A 12,329-nucleotide genomic window follows, 5' to 3' on the forward strand; every position below is an offset into this window, starting at 1 on the left:
ATGGCGTCTCTATCACCGTTCAACTTGCTCGTACTAACTTGCATCAGTTTATTCGAAAACCACCTGTAGAAAATAATTTTTAAGAATAATTACACCATTATGGCTACTATGATCAACGGTCAGTTGATCCTGGAAGAGGAATATGATGAAAACTATCAACCGACAGAACAAGGTAAATGAAATTTCAACTTTGCAGTTTTTGTCATGTTTACGTCTAAGTTCATCCAAGGTTTTAGTGATTGAAATAAAGCTCGGAATATTTTTCTAATTTGTTGGACACGGTGAAGGTCACATTGAGATATTGGTGGTTCAACTTTCATCATCAATTTTAATCCACTGGTCTGGCGATCGAAGATGCCCGATAGTAAATGAAATGTAGGTAGGCAACCGTGTAGACGTACAAATGCACTCTGATGTAGAAAACGTTAATCTGTTATAAGAGTTCTTTGGTTCGACGCTGTAAAAAAGAAAAAAAAAAGAATAACTAAAGTGGGTATATAATTTTAGAAATTTACCTCTCCCCAAAACAATATATAAATAACAATCTGCCACAACGTCAGATGAATAACAAACAAAGTGTAACTGCAGTTAAATGATCAAATGTATGGTCAGGCGAACACAAAATATACAATCAGGTTAGGAAAAATAACGTTTCTCAAGACTTTTCTCTGACTTATAATTGTTAAGCAAATTTATCTTTGGTTTCTTTTGATCAACCATATATCAAGGAATGGAGTTTAACTAAGCATCTTTTTCATGATTAACACACTTATCAACTTTGAAATCTTGTTAGTGCGAAGGAGTTATCGATTTTGTTTCAAAACTGGCCATAGAGTGCAAGTCTTCAGCAATCCTAGCTGTTGAGACCTTAAAAAAGTGTACTTTTTATATTGTAATTTATCTATGAGTTTTGGTATAATCTTTATGTTTGAGTGCTGAGGCGAATAGCACTGCACTTGTAATTTTTTTCAAATTTCCTTTGCAGAGATATTTGAGTATGCTCAATCAATAGGTATAGATCCTATTAACGAAAGAGATCTTCTGTTTATTGCAAGGGAAGGTATTGTTGCTCCTCTACCTACTGATTGGAAACCTTGGTGAGTAGAATAAAGCTTTAATCTCCATTAAACTTCCAAGTTTAGTAATAAACACTTTGACCAGATTTTAGTTATAAAAACAATAAGGAACTCTTACCAACTGAGTTCAAGGACTGTATTATAAGTTACGGACCAATTTTTTTCTGCTCAGATTTATGGCCTGAGCCCAAAATGGCAGCAGAAAAAAGGAGGTTCTGTAACTTACAGTATGGGTTCAAATTGAGAGGAAAAGTTTCAATTCAGACATGAATAGTAGAGTGTCATGTAATAAAATACAGCTTGCTAAATTGACCAATCATCTAGTGCATGTACCAACTGAGAGATAAAATAAATGCACCTTATTCAATGGTTTAACCCTTTAACTCCCAAGATCTGATTGTTAATTCTCCCCACTAGCTGCTACACATTTCCTTCTAAATTGGTTCGAGAAGTTTGGTGTTAGATCAAGAAAAAACAACTTCCATGTGATAAGTTTAATTGTTCTCATTACCTGTTTTCTAGAAAATGTATGTGTATGATAGGGAGAAGTTGCCTCTCAATCACTTCTGGGAGTTAAAGGGTAAACATGCTTGTATATTACTTGCTTATGCTTTGCGAGTTGGTGAAAGAAAGAAAATCAATATTATATTTTATAATTTAACACTTCATTCTCAGAGCCATAATTATAACAAATGTATAGGAGATAAATAGTAGAATTGTCATGTAAAGTGCTTCAACCATAAAAATAAGGACTGTTTTCCAGAACTCAACCATTTATTTTATGAGGTCTCATAAATCACACGGCCTTAACGTCACTAAAGGAATGGCATGCAGTGCATACAAACAAGATTAAATAATTATATAAAATACTAAAAAAAATGTCAATGTGTAGCTGTGACAAGAATTGATTTTGAGATCTTCAGAATAAAAGGGCCAGAGTGAGTAAGTCAATATGTACAAGTTAGTGAAACAACCTGTAACAGCACTTCTAATGAATCCTTCAACTCCCAAGATCTGATTATTAATTCTTCCACTTAGTTAATACACATTTCCTTGTAAATTTGTTTGTAGAGAATTGGTCGTTTGATTGAGATAACAACTTCTATCTGATAAGTCTGTGTAATTTCTCATTACCTGTTTGCTGGAGAATGTGTGGATATTACAGGGAGAAGTTCTATTATAATCACTTCTTGGAGTGAAAAGGTTAATAACCTTTCCTTATTTGAACAATTATTTTTCAGTCAAGATGCCACTGGAGATATTTACTACTTTAATTTCCACACGGGTGACAGCGTTTGGGATCACCCATGTGATGAATACTATAGAAGCATGGTTACTGAGGAGAGGAGAAGAAGAAGCACTTTGAGTGTGTCAGCAAAAAAAGAAAATAAGAAGAAGGATAAAAAAGATGGAGGCAAAAAGATTAAGTCACTAGAGGGATCTTTAAATAAACAAAGGGTAAAATATTGATTGATATAACATGGATTTAATGAATTGTGCATTTAGTAATTCTTAAATTCTTCTTGGACACTTAACCCTTTAACTTCTAGATCAAATTTGTAATTCTCCTTACTGTCAACCATACAGTTCTTATCATGTTAGTTCAGAGAATTTAGTATTGGATCAACTAATTATCCCCAAATTGGTATTTTTCTTTATTCTCAACACTTAACTGGTTGATTTTGTATTGATATTGTAAAGAGAAATTCTGGCTTGGTCACTTATGGGAGTTAAAGGGTTAAAGTTACAAGAAGGAGTTGACAAATCAACTGCAGTATATTAATCATTATATATTTATCTACTTGTCTGATGATCAAAGATGACAAAAGCTGAAATTGTGGTGGACACACAAATACACTTTGACGCAGAAAACTGCAATCAGAGGCTAAAGAACTTAAGAATAATGTTTTGTAAAATAAATTTCCATAACAAAGTCATTTAATTCTAGAAACCTTAGAACCTTTCCCAAAGTATTTTCATTCATCAAACCCTCCAACAATAAACCTCAATAATTGCTTAATTCTGCATGTAGCCTGAGCATTCTCATGGACACCCAGCAGTTTAGAGACAATTTTTGTACTTGAATTGTCATTAACTTTTGCTGGGATTCATTCATTCATTCATTCATTCATTCATTAGACAGCAAATACAGGCTGTACAATTATGAATCTTTCCCAAGCCTTTCCTTGCGTAAAAAGGTCCTGTTTTAATTCTCCTGTTTCTTAACTATGCAGGCTTTTAGGAAAAGAATGAAAATGTTGGAACCCTTTCTCCAATTTGAAGATATCTTGCAGCTAATTTGAATTTTATTATTCTTTTCATTGGAAAGTGATTTGTTCAATGTCCTCTTTAAGTCTCTTAGCCCTGGTTTGGCACCACTGAAAGGTGAAGGTTCCTTGGCTCCATTGAGAGATTCATCTCCAGGACGTTCACTGGGTGGTTCCCTTGGAGCAAGTACAGGTTCCCTTGGAGGGAGCACTTTAGGTAGGGGCCCTCTTGGAGGGGGGTCTCTTGGAGGGGGCTCTCTTGGAGGGGGTTCTCTTGGTGGGACCTCCCTTGGAGGTTCTCTGGGAAAAAACCCCCTAGGTGGAGGCTCTAGCAGTGGGCTTCGAACTAGTGGAAGGTTTTCAGGTGCAGAACGACATATGGATCCTTTCAAGCAGGCTCCTCTTGGTGGCGTTAAGGATTCACTAGGGGTAAGTTCAAGGCTTTTGATATTCAGTCCTTTCTTCTTTTGTCAAAAAATGTTAACCCTTTTTTTACAGCCAGTTTTGAAGCTCTCTATAATGAAGGTCAATTTTCTTTCCCATAATTGGTTTGAAAAATTAGGATTCCACTGTTACATATAATGGTCATAGGGAATGTCAGCTCATCACATTTATTGACCAGTATGTTAGGTTTGAATTAATTTGAGTTTTGTTGCATTTATAAAAACCAGAAACAGTCAACAGATCAAGAAAAGTTTGGTCGAGGAGTCAGTGATGGTAGTGGAACAATCACCCTAAGCACTGGATTAGGAGACAACATAAATCTGAACTTTATGACTGATCTTTCAGATGATGAGGAAGGCAAGGTATGCAATTAGTATACAGATTTCAGTTACCAAGGTAATGTATAGATTTAGCCAAGCCTAAAAGTGGAGCTTGCATTTTTTTTCCTTGCACGTCTCAAGGGCACAATGCCTTGCCCTGGCCAGGACTAGAACCCAGGTTGTCCGACTCGGAGCCCAGTGCACTGACTACTGGACTACTGGACAAAGCTGTGGCGTTGACGTGCCTGCGGTACAGTTGACTACGCATGTTAAAAGTAGCACGTTGTATGGTCGTACGGTCGTACATCCAAATTTTTTCAGCTTGATGGGTTACTACTATTTTGTATAATTACGGGGCTACACTCTGCGAGCTCCACTATTACCTTAATACCTTGGTTACCAAAATTTGTCAACCCTTTAACTCCCAGAAGTGATAAACATGTAACTTTTCCCTATAATATCCATGCATTGTCAAGCGAACTGATAATGAGAATACTCAAAATTATTAGGTAGTAGACTTGTTATCATGCTCTAACACCAAATTATTGTAACTAGTTAACAAGGAAATGTGTTGCAGCCAGATGGGAGAATTAAAGATCAGATAATGGAGTTAAAGGGTTGATGAATTCTACTATTTTCCCCACATATTTTGAAAATCAGAAAATGTGGCTCCAAAACTTGAAGGTGCCACTCTTCATATGTGATGTAAATTGTTTCCCTTATATCTGGTCTGAAAAGATTTTGACTATTTGTTTTGATTTGCAGAGTGATCTTGGACGGCCAACAATTGATCTTGCTGGTGTATATGACATAGGAGCACTTGGCTATGAGGTGAGTTTACTTGATGTATGAAGATACCTTCATTTAGCAAACATTAATGATTGAATTAAGAAATCTTTCAACAGGACTTCATGTCTTCCAATCCAGTCTTTAATCATACTTGTGATTAACAAATCCTTTGTGGTCATCTAATTTTGATGATCAATTGTATGATTACAGACTAAATTTGACTCCACTCAGTCCTATTATAATGGTAACCATTATTTATAGATTCAATATTAAGCAAAGGACTTCAGCTCAAGGCTGCAGAAAATAAACTATATAGGATTTCAACTCCAGAACCTCTTTGTTTTGAGATATTAAAATTACTTACCAGGTTTTGTAAGATATGATTACCAGTTAGAGACTAAACACAAATCTGTTCTATTATTGTATTTTTAGGACTCAGAAGTGGAAGAAAGCTCCAATATCAAGACTCCTGCCACACCATCGATGAGTGATGTTGATGATGGAGAAGAAGTGGTGAGCACACTAAACTGACCTTTTGTTTTATAACTGTGCCTTTGGGGTCTGAAAAAGGTGATGTGCACTGTGCCAGTGTATGTACAGAGAGTCAATGGTCTAGGCCTTTGTAAAATTATTGTGGATGATTGAATGATGGACCTGATTGATATGAATTGATTTACCCAAATTCCCCTTTCACTCCTTTTAGTGAAAATTTTGAATTTTATTTTCTCCCATAAATCAAAATCCTGTAATTTCAAGGGTTCCTTTAGGTCATAGCAACATGTCTATGTACAACTTTACATCTGATGACATATGAAATTTTGGAGGGTACATGATTGGTAGGTTAATAAATATATTCACATAGTGGTCTTTTATAATCATCTTATCACAACTTTTGGACTTAAAAAATGGAAATTCATATAAATGAAAAGTAAGGTCTAATTATTTAAACAAAGTTTAGCCATTGTTTAACAAAATTATGTCCTCAGTTAAGCTGCATTTTTTTTCTTTGTGATCTGTGTAAAGAGGGCCAAAAGCTAAAAATCGAAGGACATTTATTTAACCAAATCAACCCTCTTTTAAAGAAAGTCTGAGGCCCATTGATTGCGTAAAATGGTGGTGTAGGATGGTTTACAGTCAAGTCGCTCGAGAGTCATCTCGCCCGAAGTCATGTCACCCGAAACCCGAGTCATGTTGCCCGAAATTTTGGTAATGTCGCTCGCAAAAAAAAGTCAAGTCGCCCGAAGAAACAAATACTAAAAAGATCTGATCTGAAAACGGAAATTTGGTTCCCACATGGTGTTGTCGGAAACAAAGAGCGCTTTAGTGATAAAAAAATTTCTCAACGTTATTGCCTATTTACAGTCTGAAATTCTGATCTTTTTAGTTTTTGTTTCTTCGGGCGACTTGACTTTTTTTTTCGGGCAACATTACTAAAATTTCGAGCAACATGACTTAGGTTTAGGGCGACATGACTTCGGGCGAAATGACTCTTGGGCGACTTGACCGATTACCGTGTAGGATAGACCTTGTGTGAATAACTGGCATCAAGTGTTCAAATTAATTGTGTTGATTTTGTTTCTGTACAGGACTTTGGTATCAACAGGACATTATCTGACAGACTGGAAGGAATGAGTGCAGAGCTTTTAAGTCCAGCACAAAGTGCTACTAAGTCAGAGGTGTATATTGCGATGTAAAAGACCCTAATTTGTATTTTGTTAGTATTTCTTTCATGAAAACAAAATGTGCCAATTTGCTCATGACTGGGCCATTTTTAACAAAATCAACATGTGTCTGTCATGCATGTTGTGTCAAGTTAGCAACTGTCAGAGTTACCGGTCAACCAACTGACAGATTGACTGAATGCGGTGGTTTGCACAATGCTTAATACACTATAGCGAGAGTTTCCAAGTCAACTGCTGAAATCCATGATCTGATTAGCTATTCTCCCTTCTATCATTTGCAATACATTTCCTTTAATTAGGTGAGAGAATTTGGTGTTCTATCTTGATCAAACAATTCACTGGATAAGTTTTCTTTCCTCAATTCTTGTTTGCTGGATAATCTTAAAAATTTTCATTGGAGAAATCACATGCTGATCACGTGTGGAGTTGATTGATCATGTTTTCTTATTGTCTGAGTGTGAGTAGTCCTTAAAAAAGACTGTTGTCTGTGAAAGTCAGCCACATTTTGAATGGTTTTATGTGAGCGGAAGTGACCCAAAAGTCGTCATTAGGTTCACTTCATATGATAATTTGGGTAACCGGTCAAGTCGCCCGAGAGTCATCTCGCTCGAAACCTGAGTCATGTTGCCCGAAATTTTAGTGATGTCGCCCGGAAAAAAAAGTCAAGTCGCCCGAAGAAACAAATACTAAAAAGACCAGAAAGTCTTCATGGCTGTGTTAGAAACCAAGAAAAAGTTTCTCAAGCTTACGAACTGTCCGTGAGTAGGAAACAAGTACATACCAAACGAACAACGCTTTATTTTGTTGTTGGAAACGGACAACGTTTTCCTTTGTTGTAAGGAACGAACAACGCTTTCAGAATCTTCATGGTGTTGTTGGAAAAAAAGAGCGCTTTAGTGATAAAAAAGTTTCTCAACGTTATTGCCTATTAACAGTCTGAAATTCAGATCTTTTTAGATTAATTTATTTTTTCGGGCGACATAACTAAAATTTCGGGCAACATGACTCAGGTTTCCAGCGACATGACTTCGGGCGAGATGACTCTCGGGCGACTTGACTGTAACCCGATAATTTGCCACTACCCATTTATACTCTTGGGTGGAGAGCAGCACTGTGAGAGTAAAGTGCACCGTATCTTGCCTAAGGACACAACATTATAACCTTTCCAGGTTTCAAAGCCAGACCTCTTGACCCGCAGTTCAGTGTCTTAACCACTAGGTCACCCTATTTCCTCCCCAAATGAGCTTGTGATGTTTCCAAATTTTCCTTCCAGGCTCAAGCTGGTGGACTTGCAGCTGTGAGCAGTAGTGTAAGGACGATGGCTGGGGTGAGGAGTAGCGACATTTTGATTCGAGATCCAAGTCCTTCAAGGTAAACAACAATGACTACAATAGTACTGTAATTGGATGATGGCAACACCCAAAACCGTCTACGACAAATAAGACAAGAGGAAAGAAACGAATAAAGCACACAGATACTATTCAAGAGAGTCCAACCCCTAATGTTTAGACTAATTGATTACGCACAGACGCAGCTTCTTAACTTCTTCTTCTTTGGCCAAACAAAACGAAAAACATTCTCATGCAGAAACAGGTCTGGGCACTTTCTTACCTCTACCAGGCCTTAAACTATCGACGACTTTTGTTTTTTTTTCTCAATTTCTGAGTAATGTCCATTTTAATCGAGTGGATTGAGTGGGTTAGCCAACTATGACTCCTGAATGTTGGGTTTATTAAAGGTTGTGGAGCTTTCCGGCATTTTCTCCTGCTTGTAAATGGATAATAAAAAGTGTTGTAGGTTTATCCTTTCTTCCCGCCCTCTCCAGTGTTTCTCTAACCTTTCTCACCCCACCCCCCCCCCCCCATTTTGTCTAGTGCCCGAAAAGTTGACAGATGCCCACTTATTACTCCCAGACTCACGAGCAATCCTTAACTTATATCTTAAATTTGGTGTGTGTGTGTGTGTGTGTGTTTCATTTCTTAGTAACAAGGAGAGTGGTGTAACAACGAATAAGGAAGAAGACAGGTTACAGAGAGCAACGTTACAAGCAGAGGCTGCAGAAAGGTAAGAGTGAGAATATATCTGAAAATCCCAGCTGTATCGTCAAGTGAGGGGCCTTTTTTAACGCAGTAGTTATCAGGGTTTTAACGCTGCAATAATCAGAGCGTTACAAACAGTTTTACCAGTGACACCTGCTAAGCTGCATGTCTAAAAACCGAAAGTAAGGTCGGACGAAGGGTACATGTAGGACGCACGAATCTACAATTGTAGGTATAAGGACACCAGAAATAAAGCTGTAAGAATTAACACAATTTAAAACAATTGAGTGTCCTAAAACCAAAACCATAGTAATATAAGCCGTAAATCAGGGCAAAGAAAATATATCCAAGAAGCCAATGAGAACTCCAAGTGAAAACAAGCAAACACGGTTGACGAAATCGCAATTGTTTTGGTTTTGAATCTCATTGGTTGATAAACTGGCGTGAGTTTTTTGGACCAATCACCGAGTGAAGTAAAGTAAAACTAATCAATCAATGCAATCTCGGATTGAATATCCTTGGTTGAAAAAATGGCTTGCGTTTTCTGAGACCAATCACAGAGCGAAGTGAAATGAAACCAATGCAATCACAGATTACTTTCGACGTTCAATCGAAAATTGCTCTTAGTACTGATGATGCAATTCCTTGGTGGCTGTTTAGTGTTTTGAATCTTTGTGTCTTCAATTGCAGAAGAGCAACAGATCAGAGGGAACAAGAGCAAGCAGAGAATCAGGAAAAAGAAAAGTAAATATAAGCTCTCTTTATCTCAAATTTAAAAAACCCGTTTTTTTTTTACAGTGTCTATGGTAATCATAAGTCTGATTCAGTTCTACCTTGAAAGTTTGGTGATGTAACTGTTAGAAAAATTACGATGTGTTTTGTAGGCTAGCAAAAGAAGCAGCCAAAGCAATCGAAGACATGAGGAAAGCCACTGAGAAAGAACTGAACGAGGCAAAGCAGAAACTACAGAAAGAGAAAGAAGATGCTCTGAGGAAGCTCCAAGAGCAATATCGAAAAGAACAGGACAGTGAGGAAGAACGACTGGCAAAGGAACACGATGCTGTGATGAAAACACTCGGAGAAAAAGCCAGAGAAGACGCTTTAGAGGAGGAAGCCATGTTACAGGAAGGTAAACAGGATGCGATGCGGAAACTAAAACAGCAGATACAAAGAGAACAAGAACAGGAAGAGGCTGAACTGAGAAAGGAAAAGAAAGAGGCTTTGAAAGCACTCAGAGAGGAGCTGGAAGAACAGGAGGATCAAGAGAACGACAAGATGGCGGAAGAACGAGAGAAAGGTTTGAGGAAGATGCGGGAGACGTTTGCAGCTGAAATGGAGGAAGAAAAACAGAAGTTGAAAGATAAAGAGAGCGAAGTTGTAGAGCAATTAAGAGAGAAATTAGAAAAAGAAAAAGAGATGGTACGTTTGAAAGGGAGGCTGTTTTAAAATACTTCGCGTCGAATCATTTTCAGAGAAATATCCTGCCCTTCTTAGTAAAATGCTACATGCTGTCTCGTTAAAGTCCCTCGCAAAAAGAGCCTTGAACGCATGTAAATGCGCAATTTGAATGCATATCACTACTTTTATTATAATTCATATATTGCAGGCGTTGGAAGAGCTGCAGCAAAACAATGAGTACGAACTACAACAACTAAAAACGGAGCTAGCTGAGAAGCACGAGAAAGCATTGCAGGAACTGAAGAGTGAGTTAGAAGTGGCGCAAAACAGCGAATTAACTGCTGCGCGCAGATCTGCGGCGGAATCCAAAGCTAACTTCACCATGAGTATGGACTCACTGGATGTAGAGGTAAAAGTGATCTGGAAATTCTCTTCACCCTTTTGCATTGGTTGCTTATAGTTATTGTTCAGACAATTTGATGGTCGAAGGAAGTTTTCCTTTTTTGTCGGAAAAATCCCAGATGGCGTCTTGTTCACGCCTAGAAAATTTCTTTAGCTAATTATTATTTTTGTCTTTCCTGAAAGGCTCAACAGGAATTTCAGAAAAGGAGAAAAGATTTAGAAGCTAAGAACGAGAAACAGCTAGTAAGTTGAGCGACTATTTGGCGAAATTTTGAGGACCTAGTAACTGTTCACTGTCGCCACTTCGACCGATTTCTTTCGTTTGTGGCTGAGAACGTTGCTACTTCTCCTGAATAGAATGCCAGTGTTAAGCCCCCAAGCAAATTTCTTCGGGTTGCAAGGACACTTTACAGCTACTCTGGTCGGGGGGGTAGAGTAGAGTAGAGTGCCCACGAACACAACACATTGACTCCAGCCAGGTCTCGAACCCAGACCTTTCGAAGCAGAGTTCAGCTCGGTAACCACTCGGCCGCCGCCTCGCTTTTTTCACCCTTGAGTTCAGTTTTTTCAACAGATACCATTTTTGAAAGGATTCACCTTTTAAGAGTCAAAATTTCCGTTGTTAACTTTTTTAAACCTTTTTTTTTTGTAGGAGGCTTTGCAGAAAGAATACGAGAAGAAAATTTACAGCATAAAACAAGAGTGGAAGGAACAGGTGATGCGATATAGAAAAATATTCTCCTTAACAATTTTGGAAATTCTTGTAAAGCAATTTTCATTCGACTCTCGTTAAACCAAAACCAAAGTTATTACAACAGCCAATCACAATAAAGGTTTGTGTCATCATTAGCCAATGAGGACTCAAAGTAAAAACGGGCCGGTAAACTTCCAAATGCGCGGGAGGACGCAGGCGACCAAGTCACGATCGGTTTTCGTTTGGCGTCTAATTGGTGTAGAGCGTGGCGCGAGTTTTCTAAACTTAATCACAGACTGAAGTAAAACAAAACTAAAGTAAACCTGGATTACTTTTGACATTCATTCGAAAAGTAACCTATTCAAAGGAAGCTATTTCATCACAGGTTCCCGCGGCATTTTTCCAGGTTTCCAGGAAATTTTGGTATGGAGAGGCACTATGAGAAAAAAAAATGGCCGCGCATGGCTTGAATATATTTCCATTTGTATGCTCTACTTTACTGAGTGGTGTATTTCACGCGCTTGTTATAATTGTGTGAACAGGAGACCAAGGAAAGGTTTGACTTGAGCGAGAAATGGGAAAAGGAGAAGAGGAATTTAACTGAAGAACACGAAAAGAATGTGAACAAGCTACGACAGGAGATGGAAATTAAGAAGAACCAGCTGCAAAGCGAACTCAACCAAATGGTTTGTTTCTACTTTGTGTTTCCGTAAATGACTTCTCAGTTTCAAATAAGAGTAGTGGCACTGCATGGCCGTGGGAAAGTGGGCTTGAAATACGCGCTGCTAGGCACCAGTCTCTTGCTTCCTACTGAGTTTGAGTTTTAACCATTAGTTGAAATGTTTTGAAGAACTATGATTAAAGGCTCATGGTGTGGAAAAGGTTGCTTTTCGGCTCCTCTGCTAGCTTAGTTTAAAGCTACGTTATTTGATCATCACGTAGTTCAGTAGTGGAAGCATAGGTTGTAGACGTTTACACCATTGACGCATTCCTTCTTTATGCTAAATGCGAAAAACTTTGATATATTATAATATATCTAATATTTTATAGTTTATGTCAAGGTGAAGTTGGTTTTGCTTGGCGTTCAGATTAAACGCTGAGCGGAAATTTCGTTTTCGAAGTCTTAAACTTCAGTTTCGCTAGTGGCTTAAGTTACAGAATTCCCCTCACTAAGGTTTGTTTTCTTCGCGAACAATTTCGTTTTATACAAACTTGATG

General features: G+C 37.9%; 1 protein-coding gene across 1 annotated transcript in view; it reads left to right on the plus strand.

Annotated features, from left to right (window-relative positions):
* LOC131792430 (centrosomal protein of 164 kDa) overlaps positions 1 to 12,329 on the plus strand; it is a 20,720-nt gene continuing 8,391 nt past the window's right edge. The window contains exons 1-16 of the mRNA XM_059109800.2: positions 1 to 172; positions 986 to 1,097; positions 2,318 to 2,534; positions 3,431 to 3,772; positions 4,015 to 4,149; positions 4,873 to 4,938; positions 5,329 to 5,409; positions 6,483 to 6,572; positions 7,852 to 7,949; positions 8,562 to 8,642; positions 9,308 to 9,361; positions 9,502 to 10,036; positions 10,224 to 10,424; positions 10,601 to 10,660; positions 11,070 to 11,132; positions 11,654 to 11,797. Of these exons, the coding sequence (XP_058965783.2) occupies positions 100 to 172; positions 986 to 1,097; positions 2,318 to 2,534; positions 3,431 to 3,772; positions 4,015 to 4,149; positions 4,873 to 4,938; positions 5,329 to 5,409; positions 6,483 to 6,572; positions 7,852 to 7,949; positions 8,562 to 8,642; positions 9,308 to 9,361; positions 9,502 to 10,036; positions 10,224 to 10,424; positions 10,601 to 10,660; positions 11,070 to 11,132; positions 11,654 to 11,797 (2,352 nt within the window). The 5' untranslated portion in view covers positions 1 to 99. The remainder of the gene's footprint in view (positions 173 to 985; positions 1,098 to 2,317; positions 2,535 to 3,430; positions 3,773 to 4,014; positions 4,150 to 4,872; positions 4,939 to 5,328; positions 5,410 to 6,482; positions 6,573 to 7,851; positions 7,950 to 8,561; positions 8,643 to 9,307; positions 9,362 to 9,501; positions 10,037 to 10,223; positions 10,425 to 10,600; positions 10,661 to 11,069; positions 11,133 to 11,653; positions 11,798 to 12,329) is intronic.

The sequence above is a fragment of the Pocillopora verrucosa genome, chromosome 6, assembly GCF_036669915.1.
Source record: "Pocillopora verrucosa isolate sample1 chromosome 6, ASM3666991v2, whole genome shotgun sequence".
Lineage (NCBI taxonomy): Eukaryota > Metazoa > Cnidaria > Anthozoa > Scleractinia > Pocilloporidae > Pocillopora > Pocillopora verrucosa.